We start from the raw sequence: 25,235 nt of genomic DNA, 5'->3' as shown, positions 1-25,235 counted from the left end.
TTTTCTATTTGGTGAATGCAGTTAAAACGTTGAAAACAATTTTCATCATTAAGCAAACATCCATTTAGATATACTGTCCACTTCTTCCTCTGAAATAGCATGCCCATTTGATGAAAATAATAGCTCTATAAACAGTTTAGCATCGAGAATTATTCTTGACACTCCGAGATCATTACTGATAGTCTTTTTGGAATTTTTCAATGCAGTAGAAATCATTTCAATGAGTTCTGGCTTTTCTGAATAAACACCTCTGAAAATGTTTGAAAGTGCTTTGATTTGATCAGAAACATTGGTGGCATTATTTGTGAGATCTCTCTTAAAGATTGAATTCAATAATAATGTACACAAGAATGAATTTTCGTTACATTGTAACAGATCTTCCTTATGATTTTGGGCTGTTATAGAAATTAATTGAGTGAGATATTGCATTAATGTGTCATGGAAAGGATCTGACTGACGATGAGACAATAAGCTTCCATACATTGTTATTAAATCTTTGAAATTTTCAGAATTAACAACTGATGGATCAATTGTTCGTTTGCTTAATATTTCCAATATGCTCAACTCGCTTTTAATATCATCCAATTTGAAATTATTATCCAATAATACTTTTTTAAATAGGGTTGAAAATACAGGAATTGTCTTGATTGATGGTAGGTCAATTGATAACAGTAATGTTATTGCAACGAATCCAAATCAAATAACTTACAGTATTTGGATTGGAAAGCCATTCCTCAAAGAATATGTCCTTATTATAAAGAGCTTCATTAAATGTCAATATACAAACTCCTATTTTACAAACAGTCCTCAATCCTAGGTTGAAAATTGATTCTGAAAATGTGTGAAAATTAATATCCAACAATCAAACACCTACCTCTATCATTCTGATAAGCAATAACATGAAGACAATCGAAAAATCTCATATTCAAATTCTCCTGAATAGCAACGTGTGAAATATCGATAGGATGGAAGCAATACTTTCTCTCACTCAATTCAAACAACTTGACAACATTCAAAATTGCAGAACTGACCAATCTAACCCTCATATAATAATTCAAATTAGATCCATTCAAACCAAAAAGAGACATGAATGAATTTCCCTCATCACTTCCAACCTTAAAAAGGGCTGCCTTCTTTTCTTCTCCACTATTATCGAGAATTGCATCATCAATTATATTTAAATTGAAAATTATTCAATATTAAATAATTACTAATTTACATACAATTTCAAAGTAGCATTATGAATCTCCACTTTCTGCATCAATGATGGAAATTCCTTTGCTGCCTTCTCTTCCTCTTCAAGTCTTTCTCTCACATGTTGATCCATCTTCCTCTCCGTAAATAATCTAACAATATAATAATATCTATTTTCCTCATCCTCTTCTGATGATATTTCTCCAAAATACAATGCTTGTAACCACTCTCCTCATCCAACAAGTAATACATGGTCGGCCTGAAACCATCAATGTTTGGAAAACCTTCTTCAGGCTCCGAAGTAAAAAAGCCAGGAACCTTGAAGACTTCCTCTGATTTTACATTAGCAACCGACTGTAAGGATTCCTTTGAAACAGCTATCAATTGTTCATCCGTTGAAACTGTATTTCCCATCTTTCTCAAATTCCTATCAAGCAATTGATAATAAAAAAGATGAAACTCTGTTTTTTTTATTATCTTAAGGAATTGCCAAAAATGAGATTTCCGTTACATTTTATTGTTTTTAATAAATTAAAATTTTGATGATCAAGAAAATCTAATATTAAAAATGTTTCCTCCCCATCAGCAGCTTCAGCAACAACAACAATCAATGTTGACACCCTCTGGTGCCGATCTCACCACCACTCATCTATTAAAGACTACCACTTCATCATCCCAGAATAATAATAATCAACAAGGAAGTAAATTATTAATGATGAATAATATTAGCAACAACAATAATACAACGACCAATCTATCACCTAGATTATATCAAGGATCAATGAATAATAATAATTCAATGATGATGATGATGGCTCCTCCTCCTCCGAATAATAATAATAACATGTGGTGGAATCATCAACCGCCTCCACCTCCACAACAACAACAATTTAATAATTCTAATTTAATGATGATGTTTAATAATTTTGGAAATGTTAATAATAATGGAGGTGAATTGGCTCATCATGGTGATGTAGCAATTAATAGTGGAAATAATTCGTCATCTTCGTGGTTTCCTAACAACAACAACATGAAGCCTCTAATCAACAACCACAACAACAACAACAGGAAAATCAATTTTATCATCATCAATGGATGATGAATAATCCATCATCGGGTATGTGGCCTCCTCATGGCATGATGATGGGCTATCCACCAATGATGGGCATGTGTTCTGTTGATGATATTGAAAAGAGCTTTTTCAACGAGCCAACCGAACAATCGAATACCATGGTGAATACTACTGCTAGTGTAGAACAACCACAACAATCACACTTCCTCTCCCAACTTTTCCCACAAAATTCCATGTTAAATAATGATATCAATACCACCACTTCCACTCCTGTTCATGTAAATTATCCTAATCAATCATCAACAGTACAAAATGATAATAATCCATTGACAAGCATTCTTGTAAATACTAACACTAGAAAAAAACAGGAAGAATCAATTGAATCACCAACTCTCACTACTGCCTCTTCTGCCACTCTAATGAATGAAATTAAGAATTTACAAATACAGTTAAAGGCAGCACTCAAAGTCCTTGAATTGGAAAAACAAAAATTATCCACAATGAGTTCAAAGGATACTCACTACATTGTTGCAAATCAAACTTTGGAGGAAACTATTAGACACGTGAAAAAATCACTAAACATTGTAAAAAAGAAGCAAACAGAAGAAGAAAAGGAAGCAAAATCTACCTCAAAACCAAAATCAAATCCTGAACTACCAAGAACATTGGAAAATCACTACAAGTTTAGAAAATATTCAGAAAACATGTATGGTTTCTTCCCTAAACATTTGGTCAATAAGGTGAGATTTGATTCAGAGTTGGCACTTTCCTATCTTACTCCTTTTAATGATGCCTTTGAAATTGCCTCCCTCATGAATGAAATGATAAAACAGAAAACTGGTTTCTATCCAAATCACTTGGTTGATGGAACTGGTGGCTTGGGAGGAAATATTATTGGATTTTTAAGATATTTCTGGTCCAAACGTCTCCACAGAAAAACAGTAACCATGATTGAACTAGATGAAAGAAGATGCAACGATGCACGATACAATATTAACTTGTTTGAAAATGAGGAGAAAAAGTATGATAGAGACTGTGTCACTTGTAATGTAATTTCAGGTAATTTTATTGATTGGTGGCAAAAGGAGAGAGGAAACTTGGGAGACAAGATGCCTGAAACATTTGTCTTTTTTGATCCTCCTTGGGGAAATCAAGATTATTCATTGCACGATTTTATTGATGACTTGTACATGATTCAAGAGAACCTCACACCAATCAGTGTCAAGACATTCTCCAAACAACTTTTACTCGAAGATGGAGTTCAATGTGTGGCATTGAAGGTGCCTTACAATTTTTCTGAATCTGGATTGCCAGAAGAATTGGAAGTTGAGTATATTTTAATGAAGAAGGTGAAATATATCATGCTTTTCAGGAAGACTAAACCAGAGTACTAGAGAAGAATAAAACTAGATTGCTAGGAATTAAATATTTTGAATTGTAATAATTGAAAGAAAATAAGGAGACAAAATTTATTCACCATTTTCTAAATGGGTAACAAGATCTCTAAATGAAATATATGTGGAAAAACCGTTGCAAACAAACCAAAAACAATGAGAATAATGTCCTTTGCCTTGACACTCCAACTCAAATGTTTCCACATTACCTTCATATGAATGCAACATGGCAATACAAGGGCCAATGTAGTACCACCAAAACCACCAATCAAACCCAAAAAGTCACCAAATGAAGGAATGAATGCAGAGAAGGCAACAGTAGCCATAACCATTGTAAATCTGATAACATTTTCAGCATGGAATGTTGGTGAGAGGCAGGACTTGATCAATAATTTAAAGATATTAGTTTCCTTTTTTTGCATAACATTTTCATTGTGAGATTTGTTGTGATTGATAGAGTTTTCTTCTTGATTTAAATCGTGAGAAACGAGTGTTTCGTTTTCTTCTGGATTTCTTCTCTCCTTAATTTTCTTGATTACTCCTTGCAAAGCATTGTCTAACATTTGTGAGAGAGGGAACAATTGAATTGGATACGTGAAAACGAGAGAAATCATGAGGAAAATTTTGATGACAAGAGGAAGAGCACCAGTTGTTGGCAAATTGAATGTAATTAAACTGTTAACTCCCATACCATAACTCAAATAACCAACAATACCAAGCAATGTCATGGCAGCACAAATGATAATCATACCAACGAATAATAACATTGGATATGCCTTCTTATTTCTCATGTTTGTTTCAATTGGTAAGACAAGTCCTCTATATATTTTTAAATGTATTTCAGTAATTTCGAAATTTAATTCAATAAATAATCAAACAAAATGGAATAAATATAATGAAATAACTAATGAAAATACATACACTCCTTCAAAAGCAAATAAACAAATACCAAAAAATGTTGGGAATTGTTCAATATTGTATGGTTGTAAATTTCTATACAAGCCAGGGAATGGCTCAGTAGCCAATTTGAAAATTGCAAAATAGAGAACAATACCCACACCGAGTGTAATCAAAATTTCAGAAATGATACTCACAGGTGACAAGTATTTCAAATTACGAATGCAAGAGAATGGAAATACAGCCAAACCTGTCAAGAAAATAAATAAAGCCTTCCAACCTAGTGTTGTTGGTGTTCCAAAAATGTTCATCAGATTTGATGAAACAAACGTTAAGTACTTTTCAGTGTGAAAATGTGTGAAATTAGTCAACCTACAGCACAACAAAATCCCAATTGTGTTACAAATAAAAAGAAGGTAATAATCACTGTAGCAAATCTTCCAAAAGCAGCATAACCCAAATCATTAAATGTGGCCAATTCCTTTTCCGAATCATCACCATTCCTTCGTTTCTTCTTTATAATCTTATTCAAATACCTCTTACTATCGACCAATAAAATCGTACAATGCACAACAATCAACATGATAATCACAATACTAAATGTTCCAAGCCAATATCCAGCACAACGAAATGCATAGGGCATACCCAAAATACCCGATCCAATATTTGCTTTAATAATATTAATCAACGCCGATGCATTACTCGACAAGTGTTTTTCTTCTTCATCATTCATAGTATTATTATTGTGATTCTTCTCCTCCTCAAGCGGCGAAGTTGTTCTATCCAACGCCGAGCCATAATCCACCTCTTCGTGATGATGCGATTGTTTTGCCATTTTTTTTGGATTTGAAAAAAAAAGATTTTTCAAAAAGCGCGCCCAAATTTATTTTCTTTTAAAAACACTACGGTAAAGAGTTGACGAATAAGGAATGAGAATTTGTGGATGGAATAAACGGATTTGGAAAGTGATGATGGATGCGAATGGATTACACTTTAAAATCAATGGCATTTCCTTCATACAATCCAGTTATATTGATTTTAAAGTGTAATCCATTTAATGTTTTGTAAAGGTGCACAAAGACAGAGTTTACAATTTTTCACAAATTGACAACTACAGTGAAAATGAAATTATCTTTGAAAATATCCAATTGATATCCAAATAGTATCATTAAATTTTCCTTATTGTATAATACAGAATGACTTTTTAACAGGCTCTTCTTCTTGTTGCTTTGTAATATTTTCAGGTGCTACATAATACATTGTCGAAGGAGGTTTAAAGTATGTATACTTTATCTGAAGGAACCAAACAAGAGCATATATATTCTGGTTCTTGGCAGTGTCAATTTCGAGAAATAATGATTTTTCAAATTGCCAAGATTTTTTCACAGCTTCCAATCGAGTCAAGTGTTGTTTTGTTTCGTTCTTAATGAATGGATGAAAGCCAATGATTAAACCCAATCTTTTTGAAATATCAAGGTTCCTAAGAGGTTCAATCCACTGTTCCATCACTTTGAAGGTTTCCTCATTTTCCATTGAGAAGCAAAAGAGGAATGAAAATCCATATCGACTAAGTTTTTGAATAAGTTCTGGCTTTGATTCTTGTCTCATATCTGAAGCATTCCATATTTGATGTTTAATATTTGGTCCTCCTTTTAGAGCACACCTCTTGATACAGAAATCAACTCCAATTGGTGGGTGAGGATCAAATTTTCCATCCCTCAAATACATTTGTAAAGTTTTCTTTCCAATTGACCTATCTCCAATTGTAACATATTTCAATACATATGCTTTATCTGGTGTAGTTGGTTCAAATGGTGGAAATTCAACTTGAAGTAAACTTTTTCTATAAAATTCCAATAAACTAAATTGATAACTATCAAGTATCGATTCAACATTCGATTGACTATCAAAATTTCCCAATTTAATTCCCAATTTTAATAAATATAAATTAACAATATAATTTACATTTCCCAATATTCTAACATAATCCAAACAATATTCAGAATTTAATTGATTTTCTGACCAATCATCATTGTGATCAATATATCGGAATGAAACTCTACAATCTCCCAAAGCAATACTCTCAAACGTAACAATTGATTCTTCTACAATAGCCAACATTGAACTCACCAAATCAATCGGTTCCAAAAATTGAAAAACTTCCCTCCAAACATCTTGATGCATTTTTTATAAGTATTACAAAAAAAATTCCAATTCATAAAACCTCCTCCAAAAAACAACCTTATTCAAAAACAAATCATTTGAATGGAATAGGTTAAATCTGTTTTTACTATTGAAGTGGCAAGTACGTCATGGTATCCGTTGAGAGTGTTTGAATTTGCGTCATCAATTTGTTTTTAGATAACTTTAAAACCTATTTAAAGAACACTCAAAAAAGTTCATATTTTCAACATAAAAAAAAGGAGAGAACAACGATCAATTGTTTTATTATTAATTGAAATAGAGAGCGATAATAATTCAAGATGAAGTTTACTATTGCTAGTACACCAGTGAAACACTTACAATTTTCCAATTTGGCCTATCTTCACCCCGATGATATTGGTCATCAATCCTATTTAATTTGTGGTAATTTGGTTACGAGAGTTTCAACCTATCCGACCATACAAAAAGGTGAAATTGGATTGAATAAGTTTATGAGAAGTCAGGCAGGTGTTGAATTGGGAGAAAAGCATGAATTTAAAGTATTTGATGATTTATCGGTGATTAATTGTGAGGAGGAGAGACATGTGGTTTTTGAGATCAAGTTTGTGGATGAAAGAATTGTCGATAGAAAAGTTGTAGATATTGTTGAAATGATTAGTATTGTAAAGAAGGCATTTAATGCTCATATATTGACCTATGGTCAATCGATACTGTTTGTTATGAATGGAGAATTTGTACAAGCAAAGGCAGTTTGTACCTCGAAACAGAGAGTCAAGATTGATGATTTGACAACTATTTATTTCAAATTGTCTTCAGGAAAGAATATTATGAAATTCTCTAATGTACCATATGATATTAATGCTCTTCCAACTCAATTGAATGATGATATTAGAATTGGAAATCTCAATTTGAGTGAAGAAGAAATGAAGGAGGAACAACCTGATCTATTCAATGCAGATTTCACATTCAACACTTTGGGAATTGGTGGTTTAGAAAAACAATTAAATGTTCTCTTCAGAAGAGCATTTGCCTCGAGAGCTTATCCACCAGAAGTTGCTGAGAAAATGGGAGCAATGCACACTAAGGGTGTTCTTCTCTATGGTCCACCTGGAACTGGTAAAACCTTGATTGCAAAGAAAATTGGCCAAGTATTGAATTGTAAAACGAAGGAAGTTGTCAATGGTCCAGAAATTTTCGATTCTTTTGTTGGTGGATCTGAGAAGAAAATCAGACAATTATTTGCTGAAGCAATTCAAGATTGGAAAGATAGTAATGGAAAAACTCAATGTTTGCACTTGATTATCATGGATGAAATTGATGCAATTTGTAAAAAAAGAGGTAATGCTGGAGACAATACTGGTGTCAGAGATAATGTGGTCAATCAATTGCTTTCTATGATTGATGGTGTTGATACTCCAAACAATTTTTTAATTATTGGCATGACCAATCGTTTGGATTTGATTGATCCAGCTCTTCTTCGTAAGGGAAGATTTGATGTACAGATTGAAATTGGACTTCCAAACGAAGAAGGAAGAATGCAAATCTTGAAAATTCACACCCAAAAATTGCAAGAGAACAAGTTCCTGTCGAGTGATGTAGACTTTGCAAGTATTGTTGAGAGAACAAAGAATTATACAGGTTCTGATATTATGGGTCTTGTTGCAAGTGCCAGATCATTTGCCATGTCGAGAGGAATCGACGTTAAAAATCAGAAAGTCGAAACTAAGAATATCAAGGAATTTTCTGAATTGCTCAAAGTTACAATGGAAGATTTTAATAGAGCTCTCCTTGAATCAAAACCATCGTTTAGTGTTGACGAGGATGACTTGAAGTCATTTGTTGGAAAGGGAATTATTACTCATGGATTAGAATTTGAAAAACTGAAAGAAAAATGTTCACTCATTATGAAGCAAATTGATAAGGGTGAAAATACATTCCTCTCCAGTGTTTTATTGACTGGTTCTAGAAAAAGTGGTTTGACTGCCCTTGCTGCAAGTTTGGCATTGGAAACTAAATTCCCATTTGTCAAGGTTGTCTCACCAAGCAAAATGATCAAAATGATTTCAGAATATGAGCAATGTCAATACATTTCAGATGCTTTCCAAGATTCTTACCGTTCAGATAAGAGTGTCATTATTTTGGATAATGTGGAAAGATTAATTCAATTGGTAAGAATTGGCCCAAGATTTTCTAATCTCGTACTTCAAACTTTAATGACCTGTATCAGAACACCTCCACCAAAGGGACGTAAATTATTGATCATTGGTACCAGTTCAATGAGTAGCTCTTTGCAAGATTTGGATTTGGTTGAGCAATTTGACAGAGTATTGAGAGTACCAAATGTTAAAGGAGTTGATAACATTAAGGATGTCATTGAAAGTATTGCTGGCGAACCTATTTTCACTAGCAAACAAGATCTCGATCTGTTCATGGATGCAATTTGTGATCAGTATGGTGAATCAGTACCAATTAAGGTACTCGTCTCTGTCACTGACGTTTTGGTTGCCAATAAGGGATCCAAAATGGAAGATATTATTGAACTATTTGATTTGAAATCAGCCAATTAAACAATTATTTTTCAATGTAATTCAATATCACTCATACTCTTGTAAATTAAATTTATTGTACACATTTATTGAGACTGAGAATTAATTGCTAGATATGGATCAAATGATTGAATCAAAAAAGTATATGACTTTTCCATTTCTCTCTGGAATGCATTTGTCTCTTCGAATGGATTTTCAATAGTTGACAATCGAGGGTCCATTACAGTTTCTCCTCTGTTATTGAAATTTTGTTGATTTTCACCTTGTTCTCTCACTTCATTTTGATATTCATCGAAAAGTTCATATTCCTGAATGAAATAATCACGAAGAGTTTCCTCTCTTGTCATGGTTGATGAGAGTGTGAAATCGTCCTCTGTTAACACATTGAGTGATGAGTAAATTGAGTAAATTTCGAATAAATCAGCCCAATCATCACGTTCCTCTTTAGTTCTGACTAATCCAACAAGAATGAGTGGATCCATCACATAGAAATTATCACCCTGTTCCACTCTAATTTCAAATAGGAAATATTGTGACCTGTTGTATCGTGTGGCTTTCTTAATCGACTTGGCAACAACTGTATCAAATGATTTTTCAGTAGGAACCAAACTAAATGTAACATTCTGATTCCATGAGAATGAATGCTTGACAGGAGAATCCTTAGTTCCCTTCTCGAAAATTGTAATGGCCGAATTCTTACAACTAAAAAATCTCTCAACAAAAACATCTTCCTCCCTGGAGAGATCACCATTTCCATCATCGTCATTTCCTTCATTACTACTTGAACTATTCGAACTGAGATTAAGAGTGGTGGAAGATCTCTTCTTATTCTGACCTGGTTTGATTTGATTCTTGTAAAAATACACGCAGCCCTCCTTGTCGAATAAATCTTCCAAAATGGAGGCCTTCTCTTGGAACCATCCATTAAACATTGATTTTTGTTTGGTGTCCAAATCTGTAAATGATCTATCTTGTTGCTCTAGTGAATTGGATGCTGCATGGTGGCCTTTCAAACTTCCTGAACTGGTTGATGGTGAAGGACTTGGTTCAATTCCCATTGCACTATCCCTGAAAAAATCATCAGTTTCGGATAGAGAATTGAGAAACTTGGCTTTGCTTCTATTCGATTTTGGAGAGGTTGATTGAATTGCATTTTCTTGATTCTTTCCAAATATTTTCGAAATAAATGTTGTGAATTTTCTAGATTTCCCAACACTTGATCTTTTAGAAGGTTCCGAACTTTCTTCGTAATTTGAATCGAAACTTCCTGAATTGGACGAAACTGAAGAAAATGAATCGAATGAATTGAGCATGGATCCATTAACTTCTTCCCATGAAGCAAAAGTAGCCATTGTAGAATTTTCCAATAATGATTGCCCAACACTTTCCAAATTTCCAGTAGATCCTTGTGAAGACATTCCACTACTTGTACTTGTCAAGGCATTATTCGAACCTAAACTAAACGAATTATTAGATTGATCAGGAGTTGGTAACAAAAGAGGTGATATAATCGGAGTAGCCTTCAATACTGATTTCTTTCTTCCAAAATGAAACATGGTAGTCTTCCTTTCACTTGTCACATTTGATGTTAAATTTGATGATTGAAAATGAACCTGTCCACTTGCACCACTATAACTAGCACTAATAGGACTAGAAGGTGATACTGTCGATGAATTTCTAGTAAAAACCAATGTTGAAGGAACTGCTGATGCTTGATTTTTACTTATGGAATGAAAAGTTGAAGTATTGGGAGAGGAGGAAAAGGTTGGTGGTGAGGATTTTAATGATGACGATGATGGAGATTTGCTGTTGTTGCCACCTCCAATGGGAATGGGTGTTGTGGATTTATCATTATCATATCCACTGCTACTACTGTTGTGATGATGATACATTTTTTTTGATGGGTGAATAATGACATGACTCCATCCCTATGGTTTGAGGAATGGAATTTTATTGTGGGTTTTTCTTAGTGTTGGACAATGGTATACTCTAGGGTTTCATCATTGTTTTCCAAATGTTCCTCAAGAAGTGGTGTTGACATGTTGTTTGATTCCAATAATGGAGGATGACAAGTTTGTGGTTCAATAATAATTGGAGTCATTTCGTGTTCTTCTTCAAAAGCAATTGGATGGTGTTTTTGATGGACTAGATAGGTTTTCATTAATCCTTTTCCTTTTACTTCAATTCCATCTCTTTCTTCAAATTGGAAATCCAAATCAAAAACTCTCTAAACATTGAGGTGAAAATAGTATTAGAAATAATCTTGTAATCTTTTTAGAAAGAAACTTACCTCATAGGTAGATCTGGATAATTGAATTCTTCCAGCAATGGATGTAGATTCCATTCTCGAGGCAGTATTAATGGTATCACCCCACAAATCATAGGCAAACTTTTTACTGCCAATTACACCACCCACACAACCACCAGTATGAAGGCCAACTCTTAGGTTAATCTTGTTGTTGGTCTCTGTGTTGAATTTGTTCAAAAAGAAAAAGATATCAATTGAGAACTATGTTTTGTGTGAATATTGCGTTTTTTTGTAAACTTATTACAACTTACTCTTAACATTCTTTCTGGGTGATCACTTGATTTGGAAGCATGCAAACCACCTACACTAAAATAGGCGTCTCCAATAGTTTTAATCTTGTCAATGGAATACTTTTCTGTCAGCTTGTCAAATTCATTAACGATGGTATTCAACATTTTAACCAATTGATCTGGTTCCATTCCTGATGACATTTTGGTAAATCCAACCATATCAGAAAAGAATACAGTGACATCTGTAAACTTTTCAGCAATGAATGTTTCACCTTGTTTTAATCGATTTGCGACTGGAAGTGGTAAAATATTCAATAATAAATCTTCACTCTTCTTCTTTTCTTCAGCAATGAGAGCATTTTGTTTCTTCTCTGGGGTAATATCCTTGACGAAACATGAAACAATGGCCTTCTTCATAAAGATACAAACACTCATTGAGAGTTTCACAGAGAAGATTGTCTTGTTCTTTCGGATAGCTGTTGCTTCGAATGTTTCAGAGAAGGCACTTAGTGAACTATTCATGGATTTGAGCAAATTTGCAATTTTAGGTTGATCTTGAATGGAGAATAGATCAGTGATGTGTGTTCCCATGACTTCGCTTCCTTTCAAACCAAACATGTCTTCAGCTGCTGGATTAAAAATTGTAATAGAGCCATTTGAACTACAAACGATACTGCCATCAGCTGCAGCCAATAGAATAGATTTGGTCATGGCCAATGGATCGTTGGATTCTTCATCGTCACCATCTTCAAATTTGAAAACATTGAACTTGGAAATTTTGCTAGAAACCTTTTCCAAACTTTGATAGGTATTTTCCTTAATTCTATGTGAAACTGCATACTGCTTCAAATCGTCTATTTGTTCAATCAATTCCCAATTAATATAATTTAACAAACTTCTTAAATTTTGCTTTTCCATCCAATAGGATGAAATATTTGAATAGGCAAAGTAGCTCAACATGATAATTAATATCAAACCAACAGAAGTCGATGCCGCTGCTAAGGCAACTTCTGGATGCTTTGCGAAATTCACATACACACTTATCAAGTCCAATAACTTGTCTGAGAAAGTTACAGAGAGGAAATAAATGTAAGTAAAGTACAACTCCATAGCACTTTCCTTATCATAGTAATTAGAATAAAAATCTTGACTCAATTCATAGGATCTATCCATAAATATATTCAACAATTGATCCATTCCTCTGCAACTCAATTCTGACATGACTGTTGTGTAATTGAGAGGTTCAGACACCTGGAATGTCTTATTGCTGCAGGTTCCATCCAACAAGTCATCAATTTCAGGTAAAATACCAAACACTGTTGGCTTGAAATTATTTTCACTGCCACCAATGGTAATGTCTCTCCATGCTATGGCAGCTTGTTTCAAATCTTCCAAGTTTCTATCTCTCAAATCAATCCAGTTTTCATTCATGATTATACTTTTTGTGATTAACTCATTCAACGTAAAGGTAACCTTTGAAGAAATGGTAATAACATCATTTAGCGATGAGACTGTCACCATTGTGGACATAATTTCTTGTGATCCCTGTTCGAAATCAATAATGATCAATATACACACAAGGAATGTTATCAAAATAATCAAAATGGTAGTGACAAGGAAGAGATTCTTAGGTGTCAACACTGTTCTATTTTCCTTATGTATTTCATCATAGAGTTTCTTATCAAAACGATGAAAAATTTTGCCACTTTCTTCTTTTGGAATCTTCTTGAATATACATCTAATAATTCTCAATGTTTGTAAAAGCTGAGTTCTCAAAACAATTACATAAATCAAAGCAAGTAGAGCATAGGTACCCATCAAAACACCACAGAGAATGTAAAACTCTTTTTGACCTTCTATTTCTGTGCTTTCTGAACTCTTGATGAAGGTAGAACAAAAATAGTCAAAAGCTTCTGTCATTTCAGTTCTTCCCAAATAACTATTTCACGTTATAGAGAATTCAATGAAGGATATAAAACTTACTAGTATAAAAAGTTATAATTTGACATGGTAACATTCAATACATGTAAATTATCAAACTGTTTCTCAAGTTCATGAGCTTGTGTCAACATGGATTCGACAAACTCTGCAATCGATCCGTTCACTTTATGGTACAATGGAATGCTTGTTTCCTCTGTTTGTTGTTTAATAGGAATGATATTCGTCCAACGAACTTCATTGTACATTTCAACAACTTCGGGAACAAATTCACCATTGTTTGAGGCATCTTTGACATGTTGTACCTTCTCCATCAACATGCTTAATTGATTCTTTGCTATATTTGCAACCAGTGGTACCTTGAGAGTTTGCTCCCACGAAGAGGAAGAGAATCTATAGATGGACTGCACTGATCTTAATTGTGAAACAATGAGGTAAGGAATTCCACTCAGTGAGCAAACCTTCTCTTGCAGTGAAACTCTGTCTGTTGTAATCTTGAGCTGGCCCATTCCAAAACCAATAATTACAGAAATGACAATGATAGAGAACATGGTGAATATGGAAAACCAAATTTTGGTAAAAGTATGGTCATCCTCAGTGTTGATTGCAATTCTGAACAAGTCTTCCTTCTTAGATAACTCCTCTGCATTTGATACTGATTCCCAATTTTCTTCATCATGTTTATGATCTAACGATTTCTCCACAACATCAAAATCCAGTGAGGCATTAATTTTACGATCGAAATTAGCAGCCATATTGGATATTGGTACGACTTTGTTTGATGCTGTTGGAATGGCTCTTCTCTTTGAAAAGTCACTACTCATAAAGTTATTCTTTGCCTTCTTATGATGGTGTTTTCTTGCCTCTTCTTCCTCAATTTGATTGGCATCATCATAGTATTCAGCTGCTAGCTCCTTCTCCCACCTACAAGTTTCCAAGTAACAGGCGTACGATCTCAATAGGGTTTTATCATTAGGATGGGAGACTAGTAAATTTCTAAACTTGAGATCACAATCCTGAACTATAATGGATATAGTTCTATTGATATTTTCCATCTTGGACAATGAAGGATGTTCATTCAAAAGTTCCTTGTAAAATTCTCTATGGAAATATTGTAACAAGTGTTGTTTCTTATCCAATGTCTGTAACATTTGTCTCAATTCAATATTAATAGCAGATATGGTATTCATATTCTCCTCAATTTCCTTATGCCTTAACATGATCATGTACTTGAACGAGAGTGATGGATGTTGTTTTTGAGCTCTCTGAAGTAAATGAATGGCATTGGCAATGCATGTAAATTGGTCATCTACATCCGGATGGAATGCAGAGAATATGGCTGCTGTAATGAGGAAATCCACATTGGTCATACTTCTGGAAACACCAATATTCCTCACAAATCGAGTGGCCACATTAAAGTTTGCAGAACCATTTTCTCCCATTGATAATTTGATATAGAGTGACAGCTTCTTCATATTCTTATTCTCTTCAAAATAGGCAAATGCTTGTTGTGCTCCTATTTTATCCTTCTTCTTATCCTCAAATTCTGATAATAAGAATTTACGAACAGACCTAGTTATCATGCTTAGATAAATGTAAAATCCAATGAATCCTATAATGAATCCAATTACTTGCAATCCAATAGTGACACCAGTTAGTGCTCCTCCAAGAGTAGTTGCATTTGTTTCGCCCGAGACTATTAGATCAGAAACAAGAGGTCCAATACTTCCCAAAGTCTTTCCAAACATTACTCCCACCATTAAAGAATTCTCCCACTTTCTGTAGTGGGGTATTTTGTTCATGAAGAAAATCAAGCATATTCCAGAGATTACAATCTTGAATGCACTCGACACGACTGCCAAATGAGAAGTTACAATAACAGTAACAATTACACTCAATTGATTTGTGAAAAGAAGAACAGCTGTTGGCTCCACTCTATCAATTGAAAATAAGGAATATTTCTTCATTGGTGGAACAGTTTCTGCAGTGAGAATGAATCCCAACAGTGTCACTCCAACATTGCAAACCACACCAAGTGCACCAATCACTATGAAAATAATATTCACTGTTGAACTAATTGAAAGAGAAGGATAATAGTAAAGATAAGTGTCCTCCTCTGCTGAAGAAGATGTTTTTGATGATGATGAACTACTCGTTATTGTTGATGAACCGTGTCCTAGTGGTATTGATTCGAGTGGTGCCATAGGTACTGTATGAATCCACAATGCAAAATGTGAAGTCACAATAAGGAAAAGTATCAGTTTGGAAGCAATTGAATTAATCTTTTCACTCCATTTGCTTCCCTTATTCTTGGCCACTTGAAAGAGAACTAAGAGTCCAATGCAAATAACCTCAGCAAGCAGATATAGCGCAGATATTGTCAATGTTAGCTCGTAAGGGTAATGTTCTACGCCAAAATTTATGGGATAGAATAAGGCTCTATGAATCCAACCTGGTATTTCTCCCCACAAGTAGTGATGTGAGGAAGATGTTGTTGAAGATGATGATGCAGATGCAGATGTTTCTTCATCAATTCTTGAAGGACAAGAGGAGAGTACCATTGTAACGTACCACAAGTACACATATATCAAAATATTAAGGATACCATACTTTAGCTTGGAAATTCTCGATACTTTTGCATTGAATGATATCATAAATCCAATGAATTGATCTCTAAACATGGACACAACATTCTTTGAAAGATTAGAATCGGTATTAGTTGAAACTGTCGAACCAACACTACTCGTTCCGACATTACTCATTGCTTGTTGTGGATTTGCTAAGGGAGCACCATTGGTTCCTCCACCTCCACCATTAATATTATTGTTATTTGTCAAAAAATCAGAACCCTCTCCATCGGATTCAAATTGTCCACTAGATGAGGCTTGCATTTTCTTGTGTTTTATATAAATCTACTGTTCTTTTAAATGGCTGTTGTAGATTTTGATGTTCCTTAATATTAATGTTGGTTAGAAATTTTAAACAGTTCAAAATTTGTTGTTGTGGTTGATGATGAAGAGTTGCTTATGTTTTTTGAGGGTTGTTAAAGCAAAGTTTGTTAGTGATTCATGTTGTGTATCTCATTAAGGAGAGTCATTCCAGTGCCTCTATTTGGAAATTTTAACCTCTAATTAAGGCAGAGAATCACAGGCAGTCCTCGGTGATTTACCTTAAATATCCAATGTGAAACTCGATAATTTGTTTTTTCTTTGAGAGAAAAGTAATGTGGGTTTTTGAGAAATAAGGGTTTGCCTCTTTATCGATGAATACAAGATATTTTAGAAATTTGACTTCAGATTGCGAACCCCTGCACTTTCTTACCCCATAAAAAGTGTTAAACTCAAGGAAAGTAAGCTTAGTGCTCCTATTAATTGATCAATCTCCATATCCATATCCTTAAAAAAAAGTAATTCAAAAAAGAAAAATAGAAAACCATTTAAAAAAATTAATAGCCACCAGATTTTTAGGATTGTTGTTTCCAAAATGTGAGTGATCCATTAAGGCATTCATAAGTACAATCTAAGGACCATTTTTTGTAACCAACATGTTTGCAACATTCAAGTACTTCGAATCCGTAACTGGTACTAAAACTCCCTTTTCCGTGAACAAGGTTGTAAAGTGCAGCAATTTGCCCATAAAAAACCAACGGAATTGGCACAACAAAAACCGTGCGCACTAACCAGCAAGTTCTTGCGCTCACAATTTTCTTTATCTTTCCCGCCAACAAACTTTTCAATTTTTCAAATCAAAAAAAAACAAACAACAACACACGCGCCAAATAACAAGAAAAATGAAATTTGAAATTAGACCATCAGAAGAAAGAGGACACTATGATGAAGGCTGGCTTGATACCTACCACACATTTTCCTTTTCAAGCTATCGAAATCAAAAGTTTACTCAATTCGGACCATTGAGAGTATTGAATGAAGATACAGTGGAGCCATCAAGCGGATTTCCAATGCATCCTCATCAGAATTATGAAATATTTTCGTATATCTTGTCTGGAAATTTGACTCATTCAGATTCTATGGGAAATACAGAAGTTTGTAAGAAGGGTTCAGTTCAGTTTACTTCAGCTGGAAGTGGAGTTTATCACAGTGAGTTTAATAGGGATAAGAATGAGCATGTCAAATTCTTACAAATTTGGGTGAAACCTCGAAATTTCAATTCGAAACCAAATTATCAAACGAAAGATTTCACACCAGAACAAAAACTGAATCAATTGCGTTTAATGATTGTTCCAAACGAAAGTGCCAAATTGAGTGAAGAATTTATTGGAATTGATCAAGATATTTATGTACTTTCAAGTTTATTGGAATCTGGAAAGAAAGTCAATCATACTTTGCAACCTGGTCGTCAAATTTATATTCACGTTCCAATTATGAGTAGAATTGGATCATCTTCAGTTGAAGATTCTAAACTAAATGGTTTGTTTTCTTCTTTACTTCGTAAAGCTAACCCTTTCATTTCCAATTATCTGAAAATGAAACTATTCAAATCACCAAATTTAGAAAACCCAATTTCAATCAAACTTTCTCATGGAAACAATCAAGAAATTGTAACATTGAAAGAAGGAGATGGTTGTTTCATTCATTCAGATTCATCCACTGAAGAGGAATTATTCATTGAGGGAGTGAATTCAATGACTGAATTTGTCCTTTTGGATATGAAAAAGTAATCTCATTAGTAGAAACCTTCTTTTGTGATGAAATATTTGTAAATAATCTTGTAAATAAATTTTGAATTTATCATTAATGACGTCAGATCATTTTTTGTTAGGTTGCTAAACATAAAAATTGAAAGATCTTTGAACAGCTTTCTCATTAACTTTTATTCTCACATGGTAAAAAGTTTTTCTCACATTACCTTTGGGCCACCTAACAAAAAATGATCATGAACACGAAACGAACTATTCTAAACTCAAAAAAATGCCATCTTTCTACAGACAACTTGTTCCTTATGGTCCTCCAAGCTTTTTCGAAGATACCGGTCTGCAGGAACCAGCTCATCACTATCAACAACCAACCAAGTATTCTAATCAAGAAATTACGGAAAAGAAAATTGCTTTAATTGACTTTCGTCTAGAAAAACTAATGTTAATCAAAGTTGAAAATCCAACAAGAGAACAACAAGATCAAATTCAATATTACTCCGATAAGTTTCAAGAGGTGAAGAATGTCTTGTTATCTATTGATAGACATTTTGTGGAAACTGTTCAAGATTCGGAAGATTTAGACGAATTGCAACAAGTAAAATTGGAATTGTTAGAATTTGAAAGAAAAACCTGTTGTGAAATCGTTTAACCCAAAATATTATAAACAAGTTAGTGTGCTCATTTAAATGTTATTGTTATGGAGCTAACTGTCGATTGACTTGTGTGTGAAATGCAAAAAGATTCTCAATGTGAAATAGGACAAGTATTACTTGGTAAGGAATTTATTTGAGGATGGAACTAATCCAAAAACTTCACAATCATTCACTCTAAACTGTTCAGTTCCATTGAAGAAGGTTTTACTCTTCAGAGATCCATAGCAAACTCCTGCTAAATTTGGTAATTGATAAGTGTGGCCAAAGAATTCACAATGACTCGAATTGTTAATATTACTTTCAGAATAGAGAATTAAATCTCTTCCTCCACCAAAAATTACTCCAAAGTTTGCATAACATCCAATGGCAGCTGACATTCCAGGTTTGATTTTAAATCTTGTCATTTTGTTGTTCAGATAGGGATTGTAGAGAGAATATAAAAATGCACATTCGTCACTCTCATCAGTGTTGTTACTGTGCCAACTCTTGGATGTGAATCCTCCAAATAGAAATCCCTTATCTGTTTTAATGACACAAAAAGTTGGACCTTTTCCATCACATTTGGCATGGAAAGCTTTACCTTGAAAACCATCCCTTGTTCCTCTGTAGAGAAGTAGCCATTCTCTGATTAGTTTGAGATTGTATTTGTGTGAAATATTTGTAAAATGTGTGAAGTATATATTTACAAAAAATTATTAGAAAATTAATCAATTAGAGTGGGAAAATGGAAACAAACCTTTCAGAAACATCCTTCATCAATCCTTGCTTTCCTTGCTCATTAATCCACTCTGCAATTTGTAAAAATTGCTCCTGTGATAATAAATTTGAAATTCTTGTAATATCTTGAGTAGCTCTCTTTCTTGGAGGACATTCGAGTGCAATTTTCTGTTGCATACTCTGAGAGAGTTGGAAACCGAGAGTGTGAGACATTTGATAGGACATGGCTTGCATGATTCTATTCATCCATGGCATCATGAGAGAGGAATTCTCCAATGTTCCAGTGTACCTTTCCAATACTTCACCCAAATGAGCCAATCGATTGGGAGAGAGGTGGTACAATCGAACATGTTCCAATAGAGTTGAGAATAAGAGTTCTCTCCTATTGCACAGATCACCATCACACCAATTTAAAATGGCACTGAGAATGACATCCTCAGAATCAACTCTGAGCTCACCACGATTAAGGAGGAAAATCAACATGTTAACATCTAAAAAGAGGAATGCCTTGGTCTTGGAAACCAACTCGAAATGTGTATCAATGTAGGCGAGTGCTCTCTCTTTCAATCGATCAAACTTTCCCTTTGAATACTTGCTTCCAGTTGTTGATGAAATGGAAAGTCTCGTATTTGCAGAGGATTGAAGAGTATTCTCAATGGAAATTCCATTGGCAAGATAGAGCAATGAAATGCAATTGTGTTCATTCAAGTGAACTCTCAAATACTCCTCACAAGCTCTCGACAATTCTGTAAATTGATACTTGTCAGATAACTCCAACAATGGAACAATTAAATGTTGCTCCACTTGATAAATCTGACCACTATACATGCAGAGAATCATTTCCACAAATAATTGCTCATCGTCAACCTCCTCAAAATTTACACCACCACCACTCTGATTACTAACTTCAGTCAAAACCTCAATGACATTATCATGAGTTTCCTTCCATCTCGAACTAAACAGTGTAGCCAACACGGGACTATACATGGAGAGAATGAATTTATGGGCACGAATCTCTCTTCCACTCGGTACAAATCTAATGGAAATATCTGAAAAGAATCCAGTGTTTTGATTTTCAAATTCATTCAATCGTTGCTGGAAATCAATTTCCTGAGCAATGACGGGGCTGTGTTTTCTCAATTGGACAGTGTCTGTGAAATAGTCCTGATTATTCACAAGGAAGAATCTCAATAATTTTCCATGAGGTAAAATTGAAGTGAGATCCAAATTGACAAATTCTGTAGTTCCCAATTCATTACTTTCCAAACTATTCGAAGTATTTAAAGGAGAAATATATGGTACAAAGGTAGCTGTAGTCGTTGAATTTGATTTTGAATGAGGAGTTGGACTCTTCGCATTCGAAACATTAGAAGAAACAATATTCGAATTTAAATTACTTGAAATTGCCAATCTAGGTGATGATATATCACTATTTGGCAATATCAAATCATCCACCGTAAATGAATATTCAGAAATACCACCAGATCCCTTATGTCTATTCCTCTGATGATTGATCGGTCTCGAAGAATTCAATTCATTCTGTGTTTGCATGGCCAATCTTTCGTCCAAATTCAAAAAGAGAACTGAATTATTCCCTGCACCTCCCAAACTATTAACACTCGCATTATTATTACCACTACCATTACCACTACCGATATTAATATTTTCTCCGCCACTACTCCGCCTCCTCGAATCCGGATCAACGGAATTGAATAAATTATTTGATGATGAAAAATTATTATTTAATTGTTGTGATGATGATGAAGATGATGAAGGAGAATTTATAGATGAAGAGGATGGAGATGTAGCAGATGTAGATGAATTATTGATCATGGAAATTAATATATCCTTGTTGAGGGAGAATTTGCGAGTGTTTTGTAAAGTACTTGGAGAAAGTTGAAAGTCTAAATGGTGAGGAGATTGAGTGGTGGATTTGTTGTTGTTGGGAGTTGTGGTGGTGGTGATGGAGAGGATGGGATTAGAGTTGTCCTTTAAGTTTGTATTGTTGGATGGTGAGTTTCTGATAAGTGTATTCGAATTGGTATCCGAAAAGAAACGTATTGTTTTGCTATTGTTATTCGATGAGGACATGTTGCTTGGACAAGTCCGTGCAAACTTTTGAATTTTTTTTTAATGGAAATTTGATGTGAAAATAGATGTATTCCTATTCGAAACAATTAGAATAAAATATTTCTTTGCTTTCAATACATTAAATCTTTATATTACAATACATTGAATATAACAGATAATGAAATTACTTTGAAAATATTTCTATAGAACTGCTATTCTAAACCTTTCAAATACGAATCCTCAAAACAAAAAGAACAGATCATGTCAAACATGTCATTCAAATAATTCATCAAAAAAAAATGTCTTCAATACTGCCCTTGGACCTCACCTCACCTCTCCACATTCGTCTCATGCTGAAAGAAATCGAATGTGAAACTCTAAAACAAAAAGTTGCCGCCCTCGAATCGCATCCTCTCTCCAATATGAAATTTGAAAAATGGGACGATTCACTCTCCTCACACAACTCGATACTCCAACAACGATTCCATCACATGCTCATGTACATTCAACAACTCGAGATGGATATTGAGGCGCGAAATCGTCGTATCGATATGTTGGAATTTTCGCTCAATAATAAGAAGAAGAGACGTGGTGGTGGCGGAGATGGCGCCAATTCTGCTTCAGCCTCCGATGCTGCAGATTTGCTGACGGAACAAGCAGAACAGCTGACGAGACAACGTAATTTGGTGAAGGCTTTTTTGAAGAGGAAAAATCAACAGGAACAACGAGAACGATTTGATTCGTTTAGGAAGAGGGAAGATTTGGTATCAGTGTCGAATTCTGCCTTGATGGGAGGTAGTAAAAGACCAAAAACTGTTGTTAAAAGACAGTAATAATTTTATGATGAAGTAATGGAAAATTTTAATATAATTATTATTGAAATATTATATATGTAAATATTTTGAAAGATTTGGAATTTATCAAATTGTATTATTATTTTGTAAATTAAAAAGATTTTTAAATTCAAAATTTATTTTCTCTATGTACATATTGTTTTTAGCAAGTCGGACAATCAAAATATATTCTCATCACAATTATTTAAAATATAGATAATAATTATTTGATGATGACGGAAATAATTAATTAGTCTTGACACCACCCAACAAGTTAGCTGGCAAAGCAACATCAAGATATCTAGGATTTGGCAACTTTAAGTTATTCATAATTTCACAGAATCCTTCACGAGTTTGAGTTGCGAAAATTCTTGGATTATTCTTCTTTTCATCACCAATGCTGGAGAACATCATGCCCTTATAGTCGTGACCAGGATAGACCAAACAATCATCAGGCAATGTAGAATAAATCTTCATGATGGAATCATACAATTTGGAGGCAGATCCTTGTTGGAAATCACATCTTCCGCATCCTCTGATGAACAAGGCATCACCAGTGAAAACCATCTTCTTATCATCGGTATAATAGGTCAAACAACCATTGGTGTGTCCTGGAGTTTCCAAAACGTGAATCTTGAGAGAACCAACTTGAATAACATCACCTTCCTTGGCCAAAGTCAATCCTGTAGTGAAAGTAACTCCGGAATGCATACTATAAACATGAGTAGCTTGTGGGAAGTGTTTCTTCAAGGCAATACCACCAGTAATATGGTCAGCATGAACGTGAGTATCCAAAATATGTGTAATAGTCAATCCCAATTCCTTAGCCAACTTGGCATCTCTTTCGCATTCTTCAATGACAGGATCAACAATGGCAGCTTGTCCAGTTTGTTCGCATCCCAAAATAAAAGTCATTGTGCAAGTATCAGCAGAGAATAATTGTCTAAAGATCATCTTTGTTTTAAAATTATACTAAAAGTATGTACTACAAGTGAGGGTGTTGATATTTTTTTTTTGAAATCTTGTGATGTTTGCCAAATGCTATTTAAAGGTGAACTTGAAAAATGTGTGTTGTCGGTGCAAACCTTGGCCAAGTCAAGAGGTGGAATAGCAGGCGGCGAAATTAATTGGCATCATTACAAAATGTTAGAAGAAGAAAAATGAAATATTACAGTGCCTTATATAAATTGAGGAGGCAAAATTGGATTCTTGGTTCAAGGAATCGGCTTTTTAGAGAGATGGGCAAAATACGATTGAATTTGTGTTTACAATATTAATTAGCTTTGAGTTTTTTAAAATATATTTACAAAATTTATTTCAATACACAGGTGTGAAATTTAAATAAGAGCAGAAGATGGAACTGCATTCAATCCACAAACGCCCTTACCTCTCAAGACACGTACGTATCCCTTCTCACCCCATGATGCGCTCCATGAATTCTTAACAATCCAATACTTTTCAACTTTACCATTGGCTGCCTTTTCTTCTCCATAACCAACAATCAAAACACCATGGTTCAATTCTTCTGGATCACATCTTGAAGGATTGAGAATTCCCTTTCTATAATATTGAAGATAATCAGCATTGATGGCAATAGCAATTGGTCCATTGTTAGCCAACCAAGCAGCCATTTCGTCTTCATTGGAAGAAACAAAAGTCCAATTGGAAATCTTGACAACAGCATTAGAAACATTGAATCTACATCTATTATCAACAGCTTCATAAGGATAAGATTCTTCAGTAACCAAACCACCAGTCTTGATGATATGTTCGAAACTGCTCCACATCAAACCACCATTGCATCCAGCATTACAGGTCTTTTCACCTTCCCAAACAACACAATTATGGTCACAATCAACAAGTTGTTGTTCAGACAAGCTAATGAGCTTTCCAGTTTTGGCAGCATACATTCCTTCAACATTACCAGTAGTACTAGAAAAATTAATGAACCGTTAAATAATAATATTCAAATAACCTACCTAAAAGTCCAACAAGATCCACAGTTACCTTGGTCTTTAACTGGTGTAACAGCATTGTGTTCTCTCCAATCGAATTCCTTTGGAGCATCACTAACTTGCTTCATGGTCAACTTGGCATTGGCTGGATATTGTCTCATTCCACTCAAAAGTTCTCTTGCTTGCTTTGGAGTATAACTCTTCATCAAGAACATGCTCTTAAATTCATCAGGGGTCAAATCAGAGAATCTGGTAACACCCATATTGTCTCTTTCAGTCAAGTAATTCTCAAATCTTGCTCTTTCGACATTTTGCTTGAAAATTTGATATCTTCTATCTTGGACTTGTTTAGTACCATATAATTTAACATGTTTTCTACGGAATTGAGTGAAAAGTTGTTGCATTTCAGATTCTGGGAGAGCATTGAAAGGTCCCTTGGCTGCCTCAATAGCTAAGATGAAGGAGGCAACAAGTAAAACGACCAAGATTAACTTGTTCATATTGAAGTGTTTGAATTGTTTTTTTTTGATAGTTATCGGAAAGGATGAAGAATGGAGGGGTATTTATAGGTTGAAAGAGGGAAACCAGTGTGTATACGGCAAGTGATTGTG

At 34.3% G+C, this 25,235-nt stretch overlaps 12 protein-coding genes across 12 annotated transcripts; 5 read left to right on the top strand and 7 right to left on the bottom strand.

Annotated features, from left to right (window-relative positions):
* Positions 1-48: 48 nt before the first annotated feature.
* NAEGRDRAFT_71952 (uncharacterized protein) lies at positions 49-1,608 on the bottom strand (the record flags this gene model as incomplete). The annotated part of the gene is made up of 5 exons (XM_002672824.1): positions 49-642; positions 710-813; positions 875-1,146; positions 1,224-1,395; positions 1,422-1,608. 5 exons carry the CDS (start codon positions 1,606-1,608, stop codon positions 49-51), a joined length of 1,329 nt encoding a protein of 442 aa, XP_002672870.1.
* Positions 1,609-1,804: 196 nt separating this feature from the next.
* Positions 1,805-3,660, top strand: NAEGRDRAFT_71951 (uncharacterized protein; the record flags this gene model as incomplete). Its single annotated transcript, XM_002672896.1, has 2 exons — positions 1,805-2,180; positions 2,231-3,660. The coding sequence occupies 2 exons, from the start codon at positions 1,805-1,807 to the stop codon at positions 3,658-3,660; spliced, it is 1,806 nt and encodes a 601-aa protein (XP_002672942.1).
* Positions 3,661-3,749: 89 nt separating this feature from the next.
* On the bottom strand, positions 3,750-5,392 carry NAEGRDRAFT_71950 (uncharacterized protein; the record flags this gene model as incomplete). Its single annotated transcript, XM_002672823.1, has 3 exons — positions 3,750-4,479; positions 4,582-4,837; positions 4,930-5,392. The coding sequence occupies 3 exons, from the start codon at positions 5,390-5,392 to the stop codon at positions 3,750-3,752; spliced, it is 1,449 nt and encodes a 482-aa protein (XP_002672869.1).
* Positions 5,393-5,736: 344 nt separating this feature from the next.
* Positions 5,737-6,741, bottom strand: NAEGRDRAFT_71949 (uncharacterized protein; the record flags this gene model as incomplete). The annotated part of the gene is made up of 1 exon (XM_002672822.1): positions 5,737-6,741. One exon carries the CDS (start codon positions 6,739-6,741, stop codon positions 5,737-5,739), a length of 1,005 nt encoding a protein of 334 aa, XP_002672868.1.
* A 246-nt stretch (positions 6,742-6,987) lies between these two features.
* On the top strand, positions 6,988-9,305 carry NAEGRDRAFT_59102 (uncharacterized protein). Its single transcript, XM_002672895.1, has one exon. It carries the CDS (start codon positions 7,041-7,043, stop codon positions 9,285-9,287), a length of 2,247 nt encoding a protein of 748 aa, XP_002672941.1. The 5' UTR covers positions 6,988-7,040; the 3' UTR covers positions 9,288-9,305.
* Positions 9,306-9,326: 21 nt separating this feature from the next.
* On the bottom strand, positions 9,327-16,633 carry NAEGRDRAFT_81073 (uncharacterized protein; the record flags this gene model as incomplete). The annotated part of the gene is made up of 5 exons (XM_002672821.1): positions 9,327-11,138; positions 11,255-11,493; positions 11,557-11,775; positions 11,826-13,743; positions 13,788-16,633. The coding sequence occupies 5 exons, from the start codon at positions 16,631-16,633 to the stop codon at positions 9,353-9,355; spliced, it is 7,008 nt and encodes a 2,335-aa protein (XP_002672867.1). The 3' UTR covers positions 9,327-9,352.
* An 899-nt stretch (positions 16,634-17,532) lies between these two features.
* NAEGRDRAFT_71946 (uncharacterized protein) lies at positions 17,533-18,420 on the top strand (the record flags this gene model as incomplete). Its single annotated transcript, XM_002672894.1, has 1 exon — positions 17,533-18,420. The coding sequence occupies one exon, from the start codon at positions 17,533-17,535 to the stop codon at positions 18,418-18,420; it is 888 nt and encodes a 295-aa protein (XP_002672940.1).
* Positions 18,421-18,670: 250 nt separating this feature from the next.
* Positions 18,671-19,045, top strand: NAEGRDRAFT_71945 (uncharacterized protein; the record flags this gene model as incomplete). The annotated part of the gene is made up of 1 exon (XM_002672893.1): positions 18,671-19,045. The coding sequence occupies one exon, from the start codon at positions 18,671-18,673 to the stop codon at positions 19,043-19,045; it is 375 nt and encodes a 124-aa protein (XP_002672939.1).
* A 715-nt stretch (positions 19,046-19,760) lies between these two features.
* Positions 19,761-21,857, bottom strand: NAEGRDRAFT_51907 (uncharacterized protein; the record flags this gene model as incomplete). The annotated part of the gene is made up of 1 exon (XM_002672820.1): positions 19,761-21,857. One exon carries the CDS (start codon positions 21,855-21,857, stop codon positions 19,761-19,763), a length of 2,097 nt encoding a protein of 698 aa, XP_002672866.1.
* Positions 21,858-22,135: 278 nt separating this feature from the next.
* NAEGRDRAFT_71943 (uncharacterized protein) lies at positions 22,136-22,669 on the top strand (the record flags this gene model as incomplete). The annotated part of the gene is made up of 1 exon (XM_002672892.1): positions 22,136-22,669. One exon carries the CDS (start codon positions 22,136-22,138, stop codon positions 22,667-22,669), a length of 534 nt encoding a protein of 177 aa, XP_002672938.1.
* A 126-nt stretch (positions 22,670-22,795) lies between these two features.
* On the bottom strand, positions 22,796-23,672 carry NAEGRDRAFT_83261 (uncharacterized protein). Its single transcript, XM_002672819.1, has one exon. The coding sequence runs from the start codon at positions 23,621-23,623 to the stop codon at positions 22,916-22,918; it is 708 nt and encodes a 235-aa protein (XP_002672865.1). The 5' UTR covers positions 23,624-23,672; the 3' UTR covers positions 22,796-22,915.
* A 334-nt stretch (positions 23,673-24,006) lies between these two features.
* On the bottom strand, positions 24,007-25,124 carry NAEGRDRAFT_71941 (uncharacterized protein; the record flags this gene model as incomplete). Its single annotated transcript, XM_002672818.1, has 2 exons — positions 24,007-24,601; positions 24,649-25,124. 2 exons carry the CDS (start codon positions 25,122-25,124, stop codon positions 24,007-24,009), a joined length of 1,071 nt encoding a protein of 356 aa, XP_002672864.1.
* Between the last annotated feature and the right edge of the window lie 111 nt (positions 25,125-25,235).

The sequence above is a fragment of the Naegleria gruberi genome (genome assembly GCF_000004985.1).
Source record: "Naegleria gruberi genomic scaffold NAEGRscaffold_50, whole genome shotgun sequence".
In the NCBI taxonomy this organism is placed as follows: Eukaryota; Heterolobosea; class Eutetramitea; order Acrasida; family Naegleriidae; genus Naegleria; species Naegleria gruberi.
The sequence above is the reverse complement of the archived record's forward strand: the minus strand, read 5'-3'. Positions and strand labels throughout refer to the sequence as shown.